Consider the following 25,804-nt stretch of genomic DNA (forward strand, 5'->3'; position numbering starts at 1 on the left):
TGGTGCAGTCACTGTGTACATACATTACTTATCCTGTACTGATCCTGAGTTACATCCTGTATTATACTCAAGAGCTGCACTCACTATTCTGCTGGTGCAGTCACTGTGTACATACATTACTTATCCTGTACTGATCCTGAGTTACATCCTGTATTATACTCCAGAGCTGCACTCACTATTCTGCTGGTGCAGTCACTGTGTACATACATTACTTATCCTGTACTGATCCTGAGTTACATCCTGTATTATACTCCAGAGCTGCACTCACTATTCTGCTGGTGCAGTCACTGTGTACATACATTACTTATCCTGTACTGATCCTGAGTTACATCCTGTATTATACTCCAGAGCTGCACTCACTATTCTGCTGGTGCAGTCACTGTGTACATACATTACTTATCCTGTACTGATCCTTAGTTACATCCTGTATTATACTCCAGAGCTGCACTCACTATTCTGCTGGTGCAGTCACTGTGTACATACATTACTTATCCTGTACTGGTCCTGAGTTACATCCTGTATTATACTCCAGAGCTGCACTCACTATTCTGCTGGTGCAGTCTCTGTGTACATACATTACTTATCCTGTACTGGTCCTGAGTTACATCCTGTATTATACTCCAGAGCTACACTCACTATTCTGCTGGTGCAGTCACTGTGTACATACATTACTTATCCTGTACTGATCCTGAGTTACATCCTGTATTATACTTCAGAGCTGCACTCACTATTCTGCTGGTTCAGTCACTGTGTACATACATTACTTATCCTGTACTGATCCTGAGTTACATCCTGTATTATACTCCAGAGCTGCACTCACTATTCTGCTGGTGCAGTCACTGTGTACATACATTACTTATCCTGTACTGATCCTGAGTTACATCCTGTATTATACTCCAGAGCTGCACTCACTATTCTGCTGGTGCAGTAACTGTGTACATACATTACTTATCCTGTACTGATCCTGAGTTACATCCTGTATTATACTCTAGAGCTGCACTCACTATTCTGCTGGTTCAGTCACTGTGTACATACATTACTTATCCTGTACTGATCCTGAGTTACATCCTGTATTATACTCCAGAGCTGCACTCACTATTCTGCTGGTGCAGTCACTGTGTACATACATTACTTATCCTGTACTGATCCTGAGTTACATCCTGTATTATACTCCAGAGCTGCACTCACTATTCTGCTGGTGCAGTCACTGTGTACATACATTGCTTATCCTGTACTGATCCTGAGTTACATCCTGTATTATACTCCAGAGCTGCACTCACTATTCTGCTGGTGCAGTCACTGTGTACATACATTACTTATCCTGTACTGATCCTGAGTTACATCCTGTATTATACTCCAGAGCTGCACTCACTATTCTGCTGGTGCAGTCTCTGTGTACATACATTACTTATCCTGTACTGGTCCTGAGTTACATCCTGTATTATACTCCAGAGCTACACTCACTATTCTGCTGGTGCAGTCACTGTGTACATACATTACTTATCCTGTACTGATCCTGAGTTACATCCTGTATTATACTTCATAGCTGCACTCACTATTCTGCTGGTTCAGTCACTGTTTACATATATTACTTATCCTGTACTGATCCTGAGTTACATCCTGTATTATACTCCAGAGCTGCACTCACTATTCTGCTGGTGCAGTCACTGTGTACATACATTACTTATCCTGTACTGATCCTGCGTTACATCCTGTATTATACTCCAGAGCTGCACTCACTATTCTGCTGGTGCAGTCACTGTGTACATACATTACTTATCCTGTACTGATCCTGAGTTACATCCTGTATTATACTCTAGAGCTGCACTCACTATTCTGCTGGTGCAGTCACTGTGTACATACATTACTTATCCTATACTGATCCTGAGTTACATCCTGTATTATACTCCAGAGCTGCACTCACTATTCTGCTGGTGCAGTAACTGTGTACATACATTACTTATCCTGTACTGATCCTGAGTTACATCCTGTATTATACTCAAGAGCTGCACTCACTATTCTGCTGGTGCAGTCACTGTGTACATACATTACTTATCCTGTACTGATCCTGAGTTACATCCTGTATTATACTCCAGAGCTGCACTCACTATTCTGCTGGTGCAGTCACTGTGTACATACATTACTTATCCTGTACTGATCCTGAGTTACATCCTGTATTATACTCCAGAGCTGCACTCACTATTCTGCTGGTGCAGTCACTGTGTACATACATTACTTATCCTGTACTGATCCTGAGTTACATCCTGTATTATACTCCAGAGCTGCACTCACTATTCTGCTGGTGCAGTCACTGTGTACATACATTACTTATCCTGTACTGATCCTGAGTTACATCCTGTATTATACTCAAGAGCTGCACTCACTATTCTGCTGGTGCAGTCACTGTGTACATACATTACTTATCCTGTACTGATCCTGAGTTACATCTTGTATTATACTCCAGAGCTGCACTCACTATTCTGCTGGTGCAGTCACTGTGTACATACATTACTTATCCTGTACTGATCCTGAGTTACATCCTGTATTATACTCCAGAGCTGCACTCACTATTCTGCTGGTGCAGTCACTGTGTACATACATTACTTATCCTGTACTGATCCTGAGTTACATCCTGTATTATACTCCAGAGCTGCACTCACTATTCTGCTGGTGCAGTCACTGTGTACATACATTACTTATCCTGTACTGATCCTTAGTTACATCCTGTATTATACTCCAGAGCTGCACTCACTATTCTGCTGGTGCAGTCACTGTGTACATACATTACTTATCCTGTACTGATCCTGAGTTACATCCTGTATTATACTCCAGAGCTGCACTCACTATTCTGCTGGTGCAGTCACTGTGTACATACATTACTTATCCTGTACTGATCCTGAGTTACATCCTGTATTATACTCCAGAGCTGCACTCACTATTCTGCTGGTGCAGTCACTGAGTACATACATTACTTATCCTGTACTGATCCTTAGTTACATCCTGTATTATACTCCAGAGCTGCACTCACTATTCTGCTGGTGCAGTCACTGTGTACATACATTACTTATCCTGTACTGATCCTGAGTTACATCCTGTATTATACTCCAGAGCTGCACTCACTATTCTGCTGGTGCAGTCACTGTGTACATACATTACTTATCCTGTACTGATCCTGAGTTACATCCTGTATTATACTCCAGAGCTGCACTCACTATTCTGCTGGTGCAGTCACTGAGTACATACATTACTTATCCTGTACTGATCCTTAGTTACATCCTGTATTATACTCCAGAGCTGCACTCACTATTCTGCTGGTGCAGTCACTGTGTACATACATTACTTATCCTGTACTGATCCTGAGTTACATCCTGTATTATACTCCAGAGCTGCACTCACTATTCTGCTGGTGCAGTCACTGTGTACATACATTACTTATCCTGTACTGATCCTGAGTTACATCCTGTATTATACTCCAGAGCTGCACTCACTATTCTGCTGGTGCAGTCACTGATTACATACATTACTTATCCTGTACTGATCCTTAGTTACATCCTGTATTATACTCCAGAGCTGCACTCACTATTCTGCTGGTGCAGTCACTGTGTACATACATTACTTATCCTGTACTGATCCTGAGTTACATCCTGTATTATACTCCAGAGCTGCACTCACTATTCTGCTGGTGCAGTCACTGTGTACATACATTACTTATCCTGTACTGATCCTGCGTTACATCCTGTATTATACTCCAGAGCTGCACTCACTATTCTGCTGGTGCAGTAACTGTGTACATACATTACTTATCCTGTACTGATCCTGAGTTACATCCTGTATTATACTCAAGAGCTGCACTCACTATTCTGCTGGTGCAGTCACTGTGTACATACATTACTTATCCTGTACTGATCCTGAGTTACATCCTGTATTATACTCCAGAGCTGCACTCACTATTCTGCTGGTGCAGTCACTGTGTACATACATTACTTATCCTGTACTGATCCTGAGTTACATCCTGTATTATACTCCAGAGCTGCACTCACTATTCTGCTGGTGCAGTCACTGTGTACATACATTACTTATCCTGTACTGATCCTGAGTTACATCCTGTATTATACTCCAGAGCTGCACTCACTATTCTGCTGGTGCAGTCACTGTGTACATACATTACTTATCCTGTACTGATCCTGAGTTACATCCTGTATTATACTCTAGAGCTGCACTCACTATTCTGCTGGTGCAGTCACTGTGTACATACATTACTTATCCTATACTGATCCTGAGTTACATCCTGTATTATACTCCAGAGCTGCACTCACTATTCTGCTGGTGCAGTAACTGTGTACATACATTACTTATCCTGTACTGATCCTTAGTTACATCCTGTATTATACTCCAGAGCTGCACTCACTATTCTGCTGGTGCAGTCACTGTGTACATACATTACTTATCCTGTACTGTCCTGAGTTACATCCTGTATTATACTCCAGAGCTGCACTCACTATTCTGCTGGTGCAGTCTCTGTGTACATACATTACTTATCCTGTACTGGTCCTGAGTTACATCCTGTATTATACTCCAGAGCTACACTCACTATTCTGCTGGTGCAGTCACTGTGTACATACATTACTTATCCTGTACTGATCCTGAGTTACATCCTGTATTAATCTTCAGAGCTGCACTCACTATTCTGCTGGTTCAGTCACTGTGTACATACATTACTTATCCTGTACTGATCCTGAGTTACATCCTGTATTATACTCCAGAGCTGCACTCACTATTCTGCTGGTGCAGTCACTGTGTACATACATTACTTATCCTGTACTGATCCTGCGTTACATCCTGTATTATACTCCAGAGCTGCACTCACTATTCTGCTGGTGCAGTCACTGTGTACATACATTACTTATCCTGTACTGATCCTGAGTTACATCCTGTATTATACTCTAGAGCTGCACTCACTATTCTGCTGGTGCAGTCACTGTGTACATACATTACTTATCCTATACTGATCCTGAGTTACAGCCTGTATTATACTCCAGAGCTGCACTCACTATTCTGCTGGTGCAGTAACTGTGTACATACATTACTTATCCTGTACTGATCCTGAGTTACATCCTGTATTATACTCAAGAGCTGCACTCACTATTCTGCTGGTGCAGTCACTGTGTACATACATTACTTATCCTGTACTGATCCTGAGTTACATCCTGTATTATACTCCAGAGCTGCACTCACTATTCTGCTGGTGCAGTCACTGTGTACATACATTACTTATCCTGTACTGATCCTGAGTTACATCCTGTATTATACTCCAGAGCTGCACTCACTATTCTGCTGGTGCAGTCACTGTGTACATACATTACTTATCCTGTACTGATCCTGAGTTACATCCTGTATTATACTCCAGAGCTGCACTCACTATTCTGCTGGTGCAGTCACTGTGTACATACATTACTTATCCTGTACTGATCCTTAGTTACATCCTGTATTATACTCCAGAGCTGCACTCACTATTCTGCTGGTGCAGTCACTGTGTACATACATTACTTATCCTGTACTGATCCTGAGTTACATCCTGTATTATACTCCAGAGCTGCACTCACTATTCTGCTGGTGCAGTCACTGTGTACATACATTACTTATCCTGTACTGATCCTGAGTTACATCCTGTATTATACTCCAGAGCTGCACTCACTATTCTGCTGGTGCAGTCACTGAGTACATACATTACTTATCCTGTACTGATCCTTAGTTACATCCTGTATTATACTCCAGAGCTGCACTCACTATTCTGCTGGTGCAGTCACTGTGTACATACATTACTTATCCTGTACTGATCCTGAGTTACATCCTGTATTATACTCCAGAGCTGCACTCACTATTCTGCTGGTGCAGTCACTGTGTACATACATTACTTATCCTGTACTGATCCTGAGTTACATCCTGTATTATACTCCAGAGCTGCACTCACTATTCTGCTGGTGCAGTCACTGAGTACATACATTACTTATCCTGTACTTATCCTTAGTTACATCCTGTATTATACTCCAGAGCTGCACTCACTATTCTGCTGGTGCAGTCACTGTGTACATACATTACTTATCCTGTACTGATCCTGAGTTACATCCTGTATTATACTCCAGAGCTGCACTCACTATTCTACTGGTGCAGTCACTGTGTACATACATTACTTATCCTGTACTGATCCTGAGTTACATCCTGTATTATACTCCAGAGCTGCACTCACTATTCTGCTGGTGCAGTCACTGAGTACATACATTACTTATCCTGTACTGATCCTTAGTTACATCCTGTATTATACTCCAGAGCTGCACTCACTATTCTGCTGGTGCAGTCACTGTGTACATACATTACTTATCCTGTACTGATCCTGAGTTACATCCTGTATTATACTCCAGAGCTGCACTCACTATTCTGCTGGTGCAGTCACTGAGTACATACATTACTTATCCTGTACTGATCCTTAGTTACATCCTGTATTATACTCCAGAGCTGCACTCACTATTCTGCTGGTGCAGTCACTGTGTACATACATTACTTATCCTGTACTGATCCTGAGTTACATCCTGTATTATACTCCAGAGCTGCACTCACTATTCTGCTGGTGCAGTCACTGTGTACATACATTACTTATCCTGTACTGATCCTGAGTTACATCCTGTATTATACTCCAGAGCTGCACTCACTATTCTGCTGGTGCAGTCACTGTGTACATACATCACTTATCCTGTACTGATCCTGAGTTACATCCTGTATTATACTCCAGAGCTGCACTCACTATTCTGCTGGTGCAGTCACTGTGTACATACATTACTTATCCTGTACTGATCCTGAGTTACATCCTGTATTATACTCCAGAGCTGCACTCACTATTATGCTGGTGCGGTCACTGTGTACATACATTACTTATCCTGTACTGATCCTGAGGTACATCCTGTATTATACTCCAGAGCTGCACTCACTATTCTGCTGGTGCAGTCGCTGTGTACATACATTACTTATCCTGTACTGATCCTGAGTTACATCCTGTATTATACTTCAGAGCTGCACTCACTATTCTGCTGGTGCAGTCACTGAGTACATACATTACTTATCCTGTACTGATCCTTAGTTACATCCTGTATTATACTCCAGAGCTGCACTCACTATTCTGCTGGTGCAGTCACTGTGTACATACATTACTTATCCTGTACTGATCCTGAGTTACATCCTGTATTATACTCCAGAGCTGCACTCACTATTCTGCTGGTGCAGTCACTGTGTACATACATTACTTATCCTGTACTGATCCTTAGTTACATCCTGTATTATACTCCAGAGCTGCACTCACTATTCTGCTGGTGCAGTCACTGTGTACATACATTACTTATCCTGTACTGATCCTGAGTTACATCCTGTATTATACTCCAGAGCTGCACTCACTATTCTGCTGGTGCAGTCACTGTGTACATACATCACTTATCCTGTACTGATCCTGAGTTACATCCTGTATTATACTCCAGAGCTGCACTCACTTTTCTGCTGGTGCAGTCACGGTGTACATACATTACTTATCCTGTACTGATCCTGAGTTACATCCTGTATTATACTCCAGAGCTGCACTCACTATTCTGCTGGTGCGGTCACTGTGTACATACATTACTTATCCTGTACTGATCCTGAGGTACATCCTGTATTATACTCCAGAGCTGCACTCACTATTCTGCTGGTGCAGTCGCTGTGTACATACATTACTTATCCTGTACTGATCCTGAGTTACATCCTGTATTATACTCCAGAGCTGCACTCACTATTCTGCTTCCCTCCAGTCTTCAGCCTCTTTGTGGCAGAACAGTGAGCACCGTGAGGCTTATCAGAAGTTATTAGAGGACATCTGTGTCCTCCATCGTCTGATCACCAGACTGTCCAGCCGGGCGGAGATGGTGGGTGCTGTACGGCAGGTAGGTCTCATTATCTGCCCCGTCTCCTCTGCCTCACCTTTGCACGCACTCATGCTGTCGGCCCTGTGTTCTCCAGGAGAAGCGCATGTCTCGGGCTACAGAGGTGATGATGCAGTACGTGGAAAACCTGAAGAGGACGTACGAGAAGGATCACGCTGAACTGATGGAGTACAAAAAACTCGCCAACCAGAACTCCAGCCGCAATTACAGCGCTTCCGGTAAACAAGTCCTTGCGCTGTCTGCTTTACTCATGTTTTAGGGACGCTGGGTGTCAAGCTGCCAGCGAACTGAAGTAGCGGCTTAATTAGGAACATTTGCCTTTCAGCGTTCTCGGAAAGCTGGGTGACGACCTTTGTGGGAACTGGTATTGCGACTATTTCACCCAGCTCTTCCAAGAAAAATACAATGTATTGGGAAAGTTCTCACACCCTCTCACTCTCGCTCCTTGTGCTATCAGTTCCCCCATCGTTCTGCCCTCAGTCCCCATAATAAGAAAGTGAGAACAGAAGGTGAGAAATCTTTACTAATCTACTAAAATCTCACATGGACATAAGTATTCAGCCCCTTTGCTGTGACACTTGACATTTCACGGTGGGTCCCCATTTCTATCGATCATCTCTTAGATGTTCTACACCTTGAGGTCACCTGTGACAAATTCAGTGGATTGGAGATGGTTTGGAAGGACACAGCCCTGTCTATATAAGATCTCACAGCTGACAATTCATCAGAGCAAGAACCAATCATGAGAAGGAGAGCTCAGATACATGATTTTGAGGAGGCACGGGGAGGAGAGGACTGCCTGTAGAGCTCAGAGACGGGATTGTGGGGCGGCACAGTGAGGAAAGAACTGCCTGTAGAGCTCAGAGACGGGTTTGTGGGGAGGCACAGTGAGGAAAGAACTGCCTGTAGAGCTCAGACGGGATTGTGAGGAAGCCCAGGGAGGAGAGAACTGCCTGTAGAGCTCAGAGACTGGATTGTGAGGAGGCACAGGGAGGAGAGAACTGCCTGTAGAGCTCAGAGACGGGATTGTGAGGAGGCACAGGGAGGAGAGGACTGCTTGTAGAGCTCAGAGACGGGATTGTGGGGAGGCACAGTGAGGAAAGAACTGCCTGTAGAGCTCAGACGGGATTGTGAGGAAGCACAGGGAGGAGAGAACTGCCTGTAGAGCTCATAGACTGGATTGTGAGGAGGCACAGGGAGGAGAGAACTGCCTGTAGAGCTCAGAGATGGGATTGTGGGGAGGCACAGTGAGGAAAGAACTGCCTGTAGAGCTCAGACGAGATTGTGAGGAAGCACAGAGAGGAGAGAACTGCCTGTAGAGCTCAGAGACAGGATTGTGAGGAGGCACAGGGAGTTACATCCCCAAAGTAATCGGGGAGAAGGGCCTTGGTAAGGGAGGTGACCAAGAACCCAATGGTCACTCTAAAGATTCTGCGTGCAGATGGAAGAAACTTCCAGAAGGTCGACCATCACTGCAGCCTCCACCAGTCTGGGCTTTATTGCCAGAAAGAATCCTCTCCTTAGTGAAAGGCAGATGAAAGAGAGAGGAAATGAGGACTTTCCACATGCACTGGAATAGCAGGCACCATGCTTGTGCTGCACTATTAGCAGCTGTAATAAAACAGCTGCCACTGGATCTGGTCGACTTTAGATCCGTCAACAGCAGATTTGTCGATAATGAAAGCCTTGGCTCCAGTGAGATCAGAGCCATAATACATGTCGCCATCGTTACTGTATAACTAAAGACACCTGCGGAGGCTATTTGTTTGTTTGATTGCACTTTTTTGGCTAAAAATCATATTTTCAATTAGTCTTTATTAAAAATATTGAGCCGTTCTGTCACAAAGGAAAACATTTTTTTCTAGCTGTGTGACTGGTACTTTCACTTTGTGCCATCATCTAAAAACCTGATCTCTAATTTACTGAGAGTCAAAAACACTTATTTACCACGTTCTTATCAATAAGATGAGGGCTGGGCGATAACGAGTGTTTATAAGGTCAGAGAGCAGAGATAAGGAGTCCGTCAGCTCCCCAACTGATGGAAAAGACAGAAAATCCACAGGCAGATAGTAGAGCATCTCAGCCCTGTACAGAGAAAATGGCTCCATATTGTTAATAAAAACCAATCGAAAAAATTATTTTTAGCTCAAAATAGGTACAATGCCATAATAAAAAAATTGTCCCCAAAGGTGTTTAAATGTTTCATTGCCTCCTCATTTTCATGTCTCCTTGCTGTCACTGAATAGGAACATTCTTTTTGTTGTCCTGGGGATGAAACCCTGTACAGACCTAATATTTGTCAGAGCTGAGGCTTTGTTACAGTTGTATCCACTCTGGATAACCCTTTGTGAGGTGCATCCCCTGGACTCCAGACTGATACATTGTAACTGTTCAGCTCACAGAGGATTATTTAGACTGGATACAATCGTAACGAACCTTCACTTGTGTTTTCAGTCTCTGAACGTAAACAAGCATGTTCCCATTTACACACAGCAAGCAGAGATCTTGACTGAGATAATGGACTGAAAATAATACACAAAATGTGTTAGAAAGCTGCAGCGCTTTCCATGGTGGAAGGACTAATGAGAGGGCCTGTCTTTTGTATTGCAGAGGACGGCGTCCCTCGCTCCTCACGCTCCATGTCGCTGACCATCGGGAAGGTGGGTACCGGATCAGAAGGGCAGTATTCTGTTAACCCCACACTTGCTGGATGCTCAGATGATGTTGTGTGTACCGGTGACATGAGATGTGCTTAATTCTAGAACATGCCCCGCAGGAGAGTGAGTGTCGCAGTTGTTCCTAAATTCAATCTGCTGAACATCCCAGGACAGTCCCCGAGCTCGTCCCCGATCCCCACACTGTCCACGATGGTACGTGGTTTGTACGAGCAAAAGTGTCCCCCAATGTATCCATACACCCCAAATAACACGTAGCCTAGCTGCATATATTGAAGGTGTTACTGAAATGATCTGCATGCTTACAGCAGCACTGAGGATTTCAGGAGAGGAGTGTGCTGATCTTCCAGGAGTCACAGATTTAGAGTTACCTAGCGGAAGGATCAGGGTCCCCAGCAGCACAGAGTATTTCAGAAGTAAGTGTGCTGGTCTTGTGGTAGATCATAGAAAGAGATTTAGAAAAGCCACCAGCAGCACAGAGTATTTCAGGAGAGGAGTGTGCTGATCTTGTCGAGGTCACAGGGTGAGAGTTACATAGTGGAAGGAGCAGGCTCCCCAGAAGCACAGAGGATTTCAGGAGAGCAGTTTGCTGATCTTTTGGAGGTTACAGGCTGAAAGTTACATAGTGCAAGGAGCAGGGTCCCCAGCAGCACAGAGGAATTCAGGAGAGGAGTGTGCTGATCTTGTGGAGGTCACAGGCTGAGAGTTACATAGTAGAAGGAGGAGGTCCCCCAGCAACACAGAGGATTTCAGGAGAGGAGTGCGCTGATCTTGTGGAGGTCACAGACAGAGGTAAATAGTAGGAGCAGGGTCCTCACAGCAGCACAGAGGATTTCAGGAGAGGAGTGTGCTGATCTTGTGAAGGTTACAGTTTGAGAGTTACATAGTGAAAGGAGCAGGGTCCCAGCGGCAGCACAGAGGATTTCAGGAGAGAAGTGCGCTGATCTTGTGGAGGTCACAGGATGAGAGTTACATAGTGGAAGGAGCAGGGTCCCAGCAGCACAGAGGATTTCAGGAGAGGAGTGTGCTGATCTTGTGGAGGTCACAGGATGATAGTTACATAGTGGAAGGAGCAGGGTCACCAGCAGCACAGAGGATTTCAGGAAATAATTTGACTAAATTGGATTTTCTGTGCCCTCCAGGCAGAATCCCCCAGCAGCGGCAGCAGGAGCAGTCTAACAGCCTCCCCGGGACTCTCTCCACTGATAGAAAAGTGAGTTCTCTGCTCTAGATGTAGCATCTCCATCAGTTCTCGCAGTACAGGGTGGTGACTGCAGTACCTGCGGGATTCTCTCCAGGGACATACAGGATTGTTAAGACTCACAAAATAGGAAATTTTTTCAACAATTGTCTGTTTTAAAAATTGAACTGGTCACATTCCAAGGACAGATGTGTTTTCTATTTCCCTTTGCTATAGTATTCCAGACTTCTGCTCATACTGTAAAGAAGCCATTTCTCCCCAGCACATCGCATTCTCCACTCTTTCATTTCTTATCCAGCACATGCGTCCTCCACTCGTTCCTCTCCAGCACATGCGTCCTCCGCTCATTCCTCTCCAGCACATGTATCCTCCGCTCATTCCTCTCCAGCACATGCGTCCTCTGCTCTTTCCTCTTCAGCACATGCGTCCTCCTCTCATTCCTCTCCAGCACATGCGTCCTCTGCTCTTTCCTCTCCAGCACATGCGTCCTCCGCTCATTCCTCTCCAGCACATGCGTCCTCCGCTCATTCCTCTCCAGCACATGCGTCCTCTGCTCTTTCCTCTCCAGCACATGCGTCCTCCGCTCTTTCCTCTCCAGCACATGCGTCCTCCGCTCTTTTCTCTCCAGCACATGCGTCCTCCGCTCTTTCCTCTCCAGCACATGCGTCCTCCGCTCTTTCCTCTCCAGCACATGCGTCCTCAGCTCTTTCCTCTCCAGCACATGCATCCTCCGCTCTTTCCTCTCCAGCACATGCGTCCTCCGCTCTTTCCTCTCCAGCACATGCGTCCTCCGCTCTTTCCTCTCCAGCACATGCGTCCTCCGCTCTTTCCTCTCCAGCACATGCGTCCTCCGCTCATTCCTCTCCAGCACATGCGTCCTCTGCTCTTTCCTCTCCAGCACATGCGTCCTCCGCTCTTTCCTCTCCAGCACATGCATCCTCTGCTCTTTCCTCTCCAGCACATGCATCCTCCGCTCTTTTCTCTCCAGCACATGCGTCCTCTGCTCTTTCCTCTCCAGCACATGCGTCCTCCGCTCTTTTCTCTCCAGCACATGCGTTCTCTGCTCTTTCCTCTCCAGCACATGCATCCTCCGCTCTTTCCTCTCCAGCACATGCATCCTCTGCTCTTTCCTCTTCAGCACATGCGTCCTCCACTCGTTCCTCTCCAGCACATGCGTCCTCTGCTCTTTCCTCTCCAGCACATGCGTCCTCCGCTCGTTCCTCTCCAGCACATACGTCCTCCGCTCTTTTCTCTCCAGCACATGCGTCCTCCACTCGTTCCTCTCCAGCACATGCGTCCTCCGCTCTTTCCTCTCCAGCACGTGTCCTCCACTCTTTCCTCTCCAGCATGTGCGTTCTCTGCTCTTTCCTCTCCAGCACATGCGTCCTCTGCTCTTTCCTCTCCAGCACATGCATCTTCGACTCTTTCCCCTCCAGCACATGCGTCCTCTGCTCTTTCCTCTCCAGCACATGCGTCTTCCACTCTTTTCCCTCCAGCACATGCGTCCTCCGCTCTTTCCTCTCCAGCACATGCGTCCTCCACTCTTTCCCCTCCAGCATATGCGTCCTCTGCTCTTTCCTCTCCAGCACATGCGTCCTCTGCTCTTTCCTCTCCAGCACATGCGTCCTCCACTCTTTCCTCTCCAGCACATGCGTCCTCCACTCTTTCCTCTCCAGCACATGCGTCCTCCACTCTTTCCCCTCCAGCACATGCGTCCTCTGCTCTTTCCTCTCCAGCACATGCGTCCTCCGCTCTTTCCTCTCCAGCACATGCGTCCTCCACTCGTTCCTCTCCAGCACATGTATCCTCCACTCTTTCCCCTCCAGCACATGCGTCCTCTGCTCTTTCCTCTCCAGCACATGCGTCCTCTGCTCTTTCCTCTCCAGCACATGCGTCCTCCACTCGTTCCTCTCCAGCACATGTATCCTCCACTCTTTCCCCTCCAGCACATGCGTCCTCTGCTCTTTCCTCTCCAGCACATGCGTCCTCCACTCTTTCCTCTCCAGCACATGCGTCCTCCACTCTTTCCCCTCCAGCACATGCGTCCTCTGCTCTTTCCTCTCCAGCACATGCGTCTTCCGCTCTTTCCCCTCCAGCACATGCGTCCTCCGCTCTTTCCTCTCCAGCACATGCGTCCTCTGCTCTTTCCTCTCCAGCACATGTGTCCTCCTCTCTTTCCCCTCCAGCACATGCGTCCTCCTCTCTTTCCCCTCCAGCACATGCGTCCTCCACTCGTTCCTCTCCAGCACATGCATCCTCTGCTCTTTCCCCTCCAGCACATGCGTCCTCCGCTCTTTCCTCTCCAGCACATGCGTCCTCCGCTCTTTCCTCTCTAGCACATGCGTCCTCTGCTCTTTCCCCTCCAGCACATGCGTCCTCTGCTCTTTCCTCTCCAGCACATGCGTCCTCTGCTCTTTCCTCTCCAGCACATGCGTCCTCCGCTCTTTCCTCTCCAGCACATGCGTCCTCCGCTCTTTCCTCTCCAGCACATGCGTCCTCCGCTCTTTCCTCTCCAGCACATGCGTCCTCCGCTCTTTCCTCTCCAGCACATGCGTCCTCTGCTCTTTACTATCCTCCCCAGCACATGGTGTCCTCACGTGTACTGCGCAGTTTCTGTAATGAACCATTTATTTCTACACCACTAGGGCTGATTTCACGCGGGCGAGTTCATTGACCTGAACTCACTAGTGATCACACTGTCACATGGAGCACTCTCCCCGGAGCACACTTGCCTGTGTGAACTTAGCGTTAGGCTCTTTTTCTCCCACGATCCCCAATTTATCCAGAGGCCTCCTGTCCCATGTAGTAACCTATTCCAGAAATCTCACTACATCTCCTATAAATGAGAGGCTGTCCCCGTATGTGCAAGCTGAGGCCTCACCAGGGATTAGACGCTTATATCTGGGCAGCAGCTTTTATATCCCTGCAACTCACAATTGTACTTGCTTTTGCAACTGCCGCCTGGTATTGAGCATTTGACACCCAGTGTAAGCAGATCCTATTGACCCCATAGAAGTCTGTGGTGGGAAATCTCCTTTAACCCTTGTGTTTCTCTACAACTTCCTGATAAATAAAGTATATCCTCCCCAATTGGAGCATTTGCCGCTCAGTTTTCCACCCGTTGAGGTCATTGGATGATAAGTATTTATTTCATCTCAGCCGAGGACTAAGAGCGTTTTTCGACTGCGCCCTTTGATCTGACAGTCAAGTTTAGATAAAAGTTTACTAAAAAAAGAAAACTAATGTGGAACCCACCCCTCCCGGACGCTGCCGGTGGCACATTCTGGTTTCTTTCCACTGGGAACACAGGATGTTGGTTGTTGGGGTCTGTGGAAATAAGTGCGACCCTCCCAAGCATCGGGTGGACGCCCCCCCTTGTCCGAGCAGGAAGTTGTTGCTGTGCCGAAGTCATAGATTTGCTGACATGACATATTGGGGAGGACATGGAGGATGCGATAAGCCATCGCTCACTTTACATCTTGGAAAAAGCAGTTCAAAGTGTTCCTTGCTGCAGCCGGGCGTTGTCCTCCGGAGCTTCATTCATTGGAGATGCAGGAACGCTCTGCTCCGAGCACACGGAAGACCTCTGCTAAAGACTGACGTAAATCCAAAAATGTCAATACTGTGTCGTCCAGACCTAAACCCTTCAATTCCCGCAGTTGTGTTTCTGAATTTTTCGTTATTTTCTACACGAGTCCAGAAGGTTCCAGCCGCCATATTTCTCGGCTGTGGCTGGCTATCCTTAGTCACAGAGTCACCCAGCTCCATGGAGATGCACAGCCCTTGCCCTATGTGACTATATAACAGCCAGAGAATAAAAAGCTACACAAATGAGGTAAAGCCCCCGAAAACACACGCGTCCTGAGGGACATCTGCGCATAGCGAAGGCCGGAGACCCCCTCTAATCACTCTATATTGGACCAAGTTTCAGATTGTAATTAGGGATGAGCGAATTTCAGATTTTAAAATTCGTTTTCAGTTCGTGTTGTGGTATTTACTGAATTGCGTTACCACGGACCATAACGCAATTCTATGACTGAATGCATATCGGAACGCCTTTAGAGGACTCCAGCATAACGTAAACCGGACGGATCCGTTTTGCAGCCCATAGACTTTGTCTATTATGACGGAATGAATAACGGAATGCCTCTAAAGGTATTCCGTCGTGGAATTGCGTTATGGTCCGTGGTAACGGAATCCATAACGCAATTCAGTAAATACCACAACACGAACCGAAAACGAATTTCAAAATCTGAAATTCGCTCATCCCTAATTGTAGTGTGTCCTGTCCCACTTTACATATTAGCCCCTTTGATTGTCTATGGGGGATGGGCTGCCGTGCCTCACTTCAATTAAAACTTTCGCCATTTTCACGGAGTCATGTGTCTAATTGAGTTCATGATATTCCAGGCAGCGGATCACGATTCCATGATATAATAGGTATCATCTCTTATTGTCTGCATGTCATCAGCGGGAAGCCGAGTGCGGACACAGACGAGATGCAGGGGTCGGGGCCGCCACCGAACTGCGCAGAGGACATCAGTGCCGAGATCAAAGCCAAGATCGAGGAGGAGGCGTATAACAAGGGGTAGAGATCAATATATACACCTGCTGAATGATTGGTATAATAAAGCTGAATATTTCTTGTGATATTATATAATAATCTCAGAATATTTTAAATACTGTAATAATACAGAATATTTGATATAATAATTCTCAATATTTCATATAAATAATCCAGAATATGTCATCTAGTAATGCGGAATATTTGTGATAATAGTCCATAATATTTCTTATAATAATCCGGAATATTTCAGATAATAATGTATAATAGCGCAATGACATTTCTCGCAGGGATGGTTGTGTAACTGGGGCGACTCCTTGGGGGGTCAGTGGCCGTCATGTAGGTGCTGGACGCACACTTGGGTCCATTTCATAGGAAATCAATTTGCCTATTTCATATAATAATCCAGAATATTCAGTTAATTCAGGCAAGAGGATTGGGCCAGGCAGGAGTTTATTTTAGGACTAGTGACATCATCGTGCAGGCGTGGTGATGTCACTTAAAGGGGTATGAAACCAATTACATCCAAGGTGTCAGTATCTTCGGTGGTAATGTAAACGGCTGCTTCATGCTGAAATAGAAGGCGGGGGTCGCATGAGCCCCTCGCCCAGCTGCATGTTTAGCTTGATTGCCACCCATCGGTTCAGAGTCCTGAGGAGATGGAGCTTCTCACCTTTGTCTCTGCATCTTCTAAGGTATCAGGAAGGTCTGAAGAAGGTTCAGGGTCTTCAGGAATTTAAAGAAGAAGAGGAGGAGAAGTTAAGCGAGAGTCCGGTGGAGTGTGAAGAAGAGGGGAAGGAGGAATCCACCAAGATGAAGGGCAGGTATGACCCGGCAGGTCGGCGTGGGCTGAAGGTTGGGACCTGGAGCCTAATCCCATGAATTCCTTACCAGATCGCTCAGTAAAGATCATTTATCAAAGATAGGCCTTTTACTCCAGTCTTTGATATCCCCTGCACTACCAGAGGACGCACTTAAAGGGGTTGTCTCATCATGGACAATGGGGTGGGGGGGTATCGCTAGGATATGCCCCCATTGTCTTATAGGTGCGGGCCCCACCGCTGGGACCCGCACCTATATCGAGAACGGAGCCCCGCAAGTGAAGGAGGGTGCACTGCGCATGCGCAGACGCCCTCTATTCATTTTCTATGGGGCCGGCAAAAATAGCTGAGTGCTTGCTCGGCTTTTTCTGTCGGCCCCATAAAAATGAATGACAGCGGGGGCTGTGCATGCGCGGTATGCTCCCATTCACTTCTATGGGGAGCCGGCTTGGTGGTGGCCGGGCCAAAGACCACCACCTTGTGGGGCTCCGTTCTCGATATAGGTGCGGGTCCCAGCGGTGGGACCCTCACCTATAAGACAATGGGGGCATATCCTAGCGATATGCCCCCATTGTTTATGATGAGACAACCCCTTCAGGCCCCTGGCTGGAGAAAATTTCAGTTGTCTTTTATTCTAGGAAGCTGGCGTAAATTACAGAGCTACAAATTATCCCATACATAGAAGTACATGAATTCTGTCTGGCTGCAGCCACCTCTAGGGGGAGCTCACTGTATTATTATTGAGCTCAATGTGTAATCTGTATGCAGGAGGCATCTGAATGCCATCTAGTGGTGGATGTATATATCTGTATGTAGTAATCTCCTGAGCTTCCTCTAGTGGTGGCTGTATATATCTGTATGTAGTTATCTCCTGAGCTCCCTCTAGTGGTGGCTGTATATATCTGTATATAGTGATCTCCTGAGCTCCCTCTAGTGGTGGCTGTATATATCTGTATGTAGTTATCTCCTGAGCTCCCTCTAGTGGTGGATGTATATATCTGTATGTAGTGATCTCCTGAGCTCCCTCTAGTGGTGACTGTATATATCTGTATGTAGTAATCTCCTGAGCTCCCTCTAGTGGTGGATGTATATATCTGTATGTAGTAATCTCCTGAGCTCCCTCCTAGTGGTGGCTGTATATATCTGTATGTAGTAATCTCCTGAGCTCCCTCTAGTGCTGGCTGTATATATCTGTATGTAGTAATATCCTGAGCTCCCTCTAGTGGTGGCTGTATATATCTGTATGTAGTAATCTCCTGAGCTCCTTCTAGTGGTGGCTGTATATATCTGTATGTAGTAATCTCCTGAGCTCCCTCTAGTGGTGACTGTATATATCTGTATGCAGTAATCTCCTGAGCTCCCTCTGGTGGTGGCTGTATATATCTGTATGTAGTAATCTCCTGAGCTCCCTCTAGTGGTGACTGTATATATCTGTATGTAGTAATCTCCTGAGCTCCCTCTAGTGGTGGATGTATATATCTGTATGTAGTAATCTCCTGAGCTCCCTCCTAGTGGTGGCTGTATATATCTGTATGTAGTAATCTCCTGAGCTCCCTCTAGTGGTGGCTGTATATATCTGTATGTAGTAATATCCTGAGCTCCCTCTAGTGGTGACTGTATATATCTGTATGCAGTAATCTCCTGAGCTCCCTCTAGTGGTGGCTGTATATATCTGTATGTAGTGATCTCCTGAGCTCCCTCTAGTGGTGGCTGTATCTATCTGTATGTAGTAATCTCCTGAGCTCCCTCTAGTGGTGGCTGTATATATCTGTATGTAGTAATCTCCTGAGCTCCCTCTAGTGGTGGCTGTATATATCTGTATGCAGTAATATCCTGAGCTCCCCCTAGTGGTGGCTGTATCTATCTGTATGTAGTAATCTCCTGAGCTCCCTCTAGTGGTGGCTGTATATATCTGTATGTAGTAATCTCCTGAGCTCCCTCTAGCGGTGGCTGTATATATCTGTATGTAGTAATCTCCTGAGCTCCCTCTAGTGGTGGCTGTATATATCTGTATGTAGTAATCTCCTGAGCTCCCTCTAGTGGTGGCTGTATATATCTGTATGTAGTAATCTCCTGAGCTCCCTCTAGGGGTGGCTGTATATATCTGTATGTAGTAATCTCCTGAGCTCCCTCTAGTGGTGGCTGTATATATCTGTATGCAGTAATCTCCTGAGCTCCCTCTAGTGGTGGCTGTATATATCTGTATGTAGTAATCTCCTGAGCTCCCTCTAGTGGTGGCTGTATATATCTGTATGTAGTAATCTCCTGAGCTCCCTCTAGTAGTGGCTGTATATATCTGTAGAGAAATAAAGAAAAGAAGCAGCACTCAAGAAAGAAAGCGGGTGCAAAAAATCCTCCTTATCAGACCTGTGACCACGGTCCAAGTTGTAGATACAAGGCAAAAAAATGAAGGCAGCACTCCAAAATAGTGAAGAAAGGATGGGCGACAGTGCCGTGTTGCGCATGCGCCCTGATGCGATGTTCCCACAGTGGCCATCTTTGTTATGGTCTATAATGACTTTCAGCTCTTGTACAAGTCTCGCGATAACAGATAGTGCGGCGCATGCGCCGTTGTTGTTTCCGGACGCCAGCAGTCTCCACCATGTCGCTTCAGCCAACATTGATCCATTTCAAGGTTTTTAATCAATTTTGTTTTATTTACACACCTGTTCACTGCTGTAATGATTACCAATTATGTAAGATTTGGATATCTTTCATGCACTATGAATTATTATGTATTTTTATATATTTACTTATGTCTCACTATATTGACACCATGTATATGGATGAATTGTACTATTCATATGATTGTATTTTTTATATATTTGTCTTATTTGTTCCTATGATATTTTGATTGGATTTGCAATCATGTTAATCACTGCCACTATTTATGTATGCTATCATGCACATGTTACTCAGCTGGACAAAGGCTCCATAGAGAGAGCTGAAACGTTGCTGCTGGTTGGGTGAATAAACCTTCCACTTTCTTCACTATTTTGGAGTGCTGCCTTCATTTTTTTGCCTTGTATATATCTGTATGTAGTAATCTCCTGAGCTCCCTCTAGTGGTGGCTGTATATATCTGTATGTAGTAATCTCCTGAGCTCCCTCTAGTGGTGGCTGTATATATCTGTATGCAGTAATCTCCTAAACTCCCTCTAGTGGTGGCTGTATATATCTGTATGCAGTAAACTCCTGAGCTCCCTCTAGTGGTGGCTGTATATGTCTAAAAGTAGTAATCTCCTGAGCTCCCTCTAGTGGTGACTGTATATATATGTATGTAGTAATCTCCTGAGCTCCCTCTAGTGGTGGCTGTATATATCTGTATGTAGTAATCTCCTGAGCTCCCTCTAGTGGTGGCTGTATATATCTGTATGTAGTAATCTCCTGAGCTCCCTCTAGTGGTGGCTGTATATATCTGTATGCAGTAAACTCCTGAGCTCCCTCTAGTGGTGGCTGTATATGTCTGAAAGTAGTAATCTCCTGAGCTCCCTCTAGTGGTGACTGTATATATCTGTATGTAGTAATCTCCTGAGCTCCCTCTAGTGGTGGCTGTATATATCTGTATGTAATAATCTCCTGAACTCCCTCTAGTGGTGGCTGTATATATCTGTATGTAGTAATCTCCTGAGCTCCCTCTAGTGGTGGCTGTATATATCTGTATGCAGTAATCTCCTGAACTCCCTCTAGTGGTGGCTGTATATATCTGTATGCAGTAAACTCCTGAGCTCCCTCTAGTGGTGACTGTATATATCTATATGTAGTAATATCCTGAGCTCCCTCTAGTGGTGACTGTATATATCTGTATGTGGTAATCTCCTGAGCTCCCTCTAGTGGTGGATGTATATATCTGTATGTAGTAATCTCCTGAGCTCCCTCTAGTGGTGGTTGTATATATCTGTATGTAGTAATATCCTGAGCTCCCTCTAGTGGTGGATGTATATTATTTAGGGAATTCTTGCTCAGGATCCGATAACCTCTATAAAGTTGGATTATTTTTAAACTTATTTAGATAAAATGGTGTTATGGGGTTAACATTTACTGTAAGCAGGCCTACGGGCAGATCATTAGTAAAGCCCTTTAAACATATGACCCCCCTCTCCCCCATCAAGGTTTGTCACTCACCTTTCCCAGACTTCCTCCTGGCTCTTATATCTTTGTATAATGAAGAAGACTTGCAGGAATCCAGGAAAGCTGTAATGGTGGCTGTAATAGCTGGCTCTCTGCTTTCCTAAAGTAATAATAAAGCTGGAGGTCACCATCAGAGGTCACACATTAATCTGATTTCATTCTTCTTTTCCAATTCCAGTAAAATTGAAGAATGCCTCGACTACCTGCACATGTTGTACCCCAAGTTACTGAACCACTGGAGCGTCTTCTCCATCATGGCGGCTGTGATCGTCCTCCTTGCTGTCTTGTTAAGTGTTTATAATTCCTTCTCTTCTTGCACTGAAATGCCGGAAGGAGGCCAAGGAAAAGCCACGTGCTCCGTACCCCAGAGGTATTCCTGGTGGACCTCAGGGTCTCAGCACAAGCAGCGCAGGCAGTAGAAGACAAGCGTCCGCACTGCGCTGCCCTTACCTCGCTATCAAGATGGTGACGTGGAGACGCAGGCAACAGGGCGGGCAACTGAGATGGAACTGTATGAGACTAGAGGTTACTGGGGTCCACATTCGAGAGGCGCGAGGTGACCCCGTTCTTCATCCCTAGGGCATTGACATTCTAATGACTATGATGATGGGAGTTGTGCTCCCTACCAGCTGTATGCGCCTCTGTGGTGTACAGATTACTGCAGTGTCCACAGTGACCCCAGGGTGTGAACATTACTGCAAATGTCCGTGGCGTTACAATGTTCTTACAGCATTTTCTGACATTTCACACCATGACATGAGGAATATAATCTTACAGTCTGTGGCATGTCATTGAGGCCATAACGCACAAAAATTTTAAAGAGCAGTTCATCCTGGAAGCTGAGATAGGAGATGCTGTTTGCTGGGTCCTTAAAGCTGCTTCCGCTGCATGGACACTGGGCAGATACAGCGAAGCTGCTGTCATCACTACATCAGTTCTGCCAATCCAAAAGCTGAGAACAGAAGTACCGGTGCCTTCACAGTCGGCAGAGGGACAGCTTCAAGGGATGGTCTCAAGATGTCTCAGCAAGGTAGAGGATAAGTGTCCACCATTGTTCTTGAGAACGAAGGTCCTCCTCGGTATGAATGGAGCATCGGCCGAGCATGCACGCTGCCACTCCATTCACCTCTACGGGAGATACTCGGGTGCCTCCAGCAGTCCTGCTCCAGTGTTATGGAGGGACTCCCCATTCTCCTGATTGGTGGGGGCCCCGGTGGTCAGAACCCTCACTGATCACACTTATCCCTCTATCCTGTTAGTAGTGTGTTCTAATCTTGGGACAACCCCTTTAAGTAGCTCTAAGGACCCAACAAATAGCGCCCCATTTCTCTACTTCAAGGTGACCTTTGGGTTGGGGACCGCAGTCAGTCCTGAATCTCTAAGGTTTGTAGCAGAGTTCCTCTTTAAGAACAATAAAAACGGCTAGAGTGTCTGCAGACGACAGATACCCTCAGGTGGGGCAGACATCACTGTATAGCGGAGTGCAGAACATGCCATCGGAAACTGAAGCGTATGGGGCTGGAATGGACCAGATATTCCGGGTCATCCCAATCAGCTTTCTGGATCACAGATTCTGGTCGTGGACTCACGAGATCTACGGCCACCACCATTCCTAATATACTTTCTTCAGTACAGAGTTTGGGGTCTAAGTCCCTTCTCAACAGAGTAGAGGGCGATCTGTATGTATGTGGCTCATATTGCCCCCTACTGGTGGATAATGGCTCATAAGATTATTGCAAGTATGTTGGGGAATGGGGTGGGGGGTTCAGAGGAATGGGCCGCTGCAAGTACAAGTGAGTACTAAATATATTGGGAGAATGCTACAAAGCAGTAATGGCCGACTACATAAACTGTAATTAACATCGGAGTCCTACCACTGAGCGGCCACAAAGTGAGGGCAGAACCGGACATTCAGTCCAGTGACCCAGGGTTCTGCTTGGATAGTGAGAAGGTCAAGTAAAGGATAGAAGTTTATAAAAATCCTATAATATCTGCACCAACTGAAGTCCTGATCCTCAAGAATCTGTAAACTGGGAAGTCTAAGTACTCTGAGCAAATCAGAATGTGTCCAATGGGATCAGCAGAATAGTGAGTGCAGCTCTGGAGTATAACACAGTATGTAACTCAGGATAAGTATTGTATGTACACAGTGACTGCACCAGCAGAATAGTGAGTGCAGCTCTGGAGTATAATACAGGATGTAACTCAGGATCAGTACAGGATAAGTAATGTATGTACACAGTGACTGCACCAGCAGAATAGTGAGTGCAGCTCTGCAGTATAATACAGGATGTAACTGAGGATCAGTACAGGATAAGTAATGTATGTACACAGTGACTGCACCAGCAGAATAGTGAGTGCAGCTCTGGAGTATAATACAGGATGTAACTCAGGATCAGTACAGGATAAGTAATGTATGTACACAGTGACTGCACCAGCAGAATAGTGAGTGCAGCTCTGCAGTATAATACAGGATGTAACTGAGGATCAGTACAGGATAAGTAATGTATATACACAGTGACTGCCCCAGCAGAATAGTGAGTGCAGCTCTGGAGTGTAATACAGGATGTAACTGAGGATCAGTACAGGATAAGTAATGTATGTACACAGTGACTGCACCAGCAGAATAGTGAGTGCAGCTCTGGAGTATAATACAGGATGTAACTCAGGATAAGTAATGTATGTACACAGTGACTGCACCAGCAGAATAGTGAGTGCAGCTCTGGAGTATAATACAGGATGTAACTCAGGATCAGTACAGGATAAGTAATGTATGTACACAGTGACTGCACCAGCAGAATAGTGAGTGCAGCTCTGGAGTATAATACAGGATGTAACTCAGGATCAGTACAGGATAAGTAATGTATGTACACAGTGACTCCACCAGCAGAATAGTGAGTGCAGCTCTGCAGTATAATACAGGATGTAACTGAGGATCAGTACAGGATAAGTAATGTATATACACAGTGACTGCCCCAGCAGAATAGTGAGTGCAGCTCTGGAGTGTAATACAGGATGTAACTGAGGATCAGTACAGGATAAGTAATGTATGTACACAGTGACTGCACCAGCAGAATAGTGAGTGCAGCTCTGGAGTATAATACAGGATGTAACTCAGGATAAGTAATGTATGTACACAGTGACTGCACCAGCAGAATAGTGAGTGCAGCTCTGGAGTATAATACAGGATGTAACTCAGGATCAGTACAGGATAAGTAATGTATGTACACAGTGACTGCACCAGCAGAATAGTGAGTGCAGCTCTGGAGTATAATACAGGATGTAACTCAGGATCAGTACAGGATAAGTAATGTCTGTACACAGTGACTCCACCAGCAGAATAGTGAGTGCAGCTCTGGAGTATAATACAGGATGTAACTGAGGATCAGTACAGGATAAGTAATGTATGTACACAGTGACTGCACCGGCAGAATAGTGAGTGCAGCTCTGGAGTATAATACAGGATGTAACTGAGGATCAATACAGGATAAGTAATGTATGTACACAGTGACTGCACCAGCAGAATAGTGAGTGCAGCTCTGCAGTATAATACAGGATGTAACTGAGGATCAGTACAGGATAAGTAATGTCTGTACACCGTGACTCCACCAGCAGAATAGTGAGTGCAGCTCTGCAGTATAATACAGGATGTAACTGAGGATCAGTACAGGATAAGTAATGTCTGTACACAGTGACTGCACCAGCAGAATAGTGAGTGTAGCTCTGGAGTATAATACAGGATGTAACTCAGGATCAGTACAGGATAAGTAATGTATGTACACAGTGACTGCACCAGCAGAATAGTGAGTGCAGCTCTGGAGTATAATACAGGATGTAACTCAGGATCAGTACAGGATAAGTAATGTATGTACACAGTGACTGCACCAGCAGAATAGTGAGTGCAGCTCTGGAGTATAATACAGGATGTAACTCAGGATCAGTACAGGATAAGTAATGTCTGTACACAGTGACTGCACCAGCAGAATAGTGAGTGCAGCTCTGGAGTATAATACAGGATGTAACTCAGGATCAGTACAGGATAAGTAATGTATGTACACAGTGACTGTACCAGCAGAATAGTGAGTGCAGCTCTGGAGTATAATACAGGATGTAACTCAGGATCAGTGCAGGATAAGTAATGTATGTACACAGTGACTGCACCAGCAGAATAGTGAGTGCAGCTCTGGAATATAATACAGCAGAAGTAATGTATGTCCAGTGACTGTGATGTTTAGGTCGGGTAATTGTCTCTCTAAATTAGGATATGGAGATCAGCGGTGATTGGAGAGTTAAACATCCAAAAAGTAACTGATTGGTTCTTCTTTCCGGTCTGTGCCCCGGGTCTCCATTGAGACGTTTAGAGTCCTTGCTCTGTTTTTCCATCTTATCCTGATTTATAACGGTTTTGTGTTTCCTTGTAGTCATATCTTCGGCACTGCACTGAATTGTACT

General features: G+C 45.6%; 2 protein-coding genes across 4 annotated transcripts in view; one reads left to right on the top strand and one right to left on the bottom strand.

Moving 5' to 3' along the window:
* IRAG1 (inositol 1,4,5-triphosphate receptor associated 1) overlaps positions 1 to 22,784 on the top strand; it is a 167,514-nt gene extending 144,730 nt beyond the window's left edge. For all 3 annotated transcript variants that reach the window (XM_040410365.1, XM_040410366.1, XM_040410367.1), the window contains 8 exons: positions 7,830 to 7,961; positions 8,038 to 8,179; positions 10,572 to 10,621; positions 10,724 to 10,831; positions 11,779 to 11,849; positions 16,309 to 16,425; positions 17,097 to 17,225; positions 21,531 to 22,784. In XM_040410365.1, the coding sequence (XP_040266299.1) occupies positions 7,830 to 7,961; positions 8,038 to 8,179; positions 10,572 to 10,621; positions 10,724 to 10,831; positions 11,779 to 11,849; positions 16,309 to 16,425; positions 17,097 to 17,225; positions 21,531 to 21,771 (990 nt within the window). In that variant the 3' untranslated portion in view covers positions 21,772 to 22,784. The remainder of the gene's footprint in view (positions 1 to 7,829; positions 7,962 to 8,037; positions 8,180 to 10,571; positions 10,622 to 10,723; positions 10,832 to 11,778; positions 11,850 to 16,308; positions 16,426 to 17,096; positions 17,226 to 21,530) is intronic.
* Positions 1 to 25,804, bottom strand: part of GALNT18 (polypeptide N-acetylgalactosaminyltransferase 18) — a 507,876-nt gene that overhangs the window by 311,878 nt on the left and 170,194 nt on the right. The gene's annotated exons all lie outside the window — the stretch shown is intronic.

This window comes from Bufo bufo, chromosome 10, assembly GCF_905171765.1.
Source record: "Bufo bufo chromosome 10, aBufBuf1.1, whole genome shotgun sequence".
Lineage (NCBI taxonomy): Eukaryota > Metazoa > Chordata > Amphibia > Anura > Bufonidae > Bufo > Bufo bufo.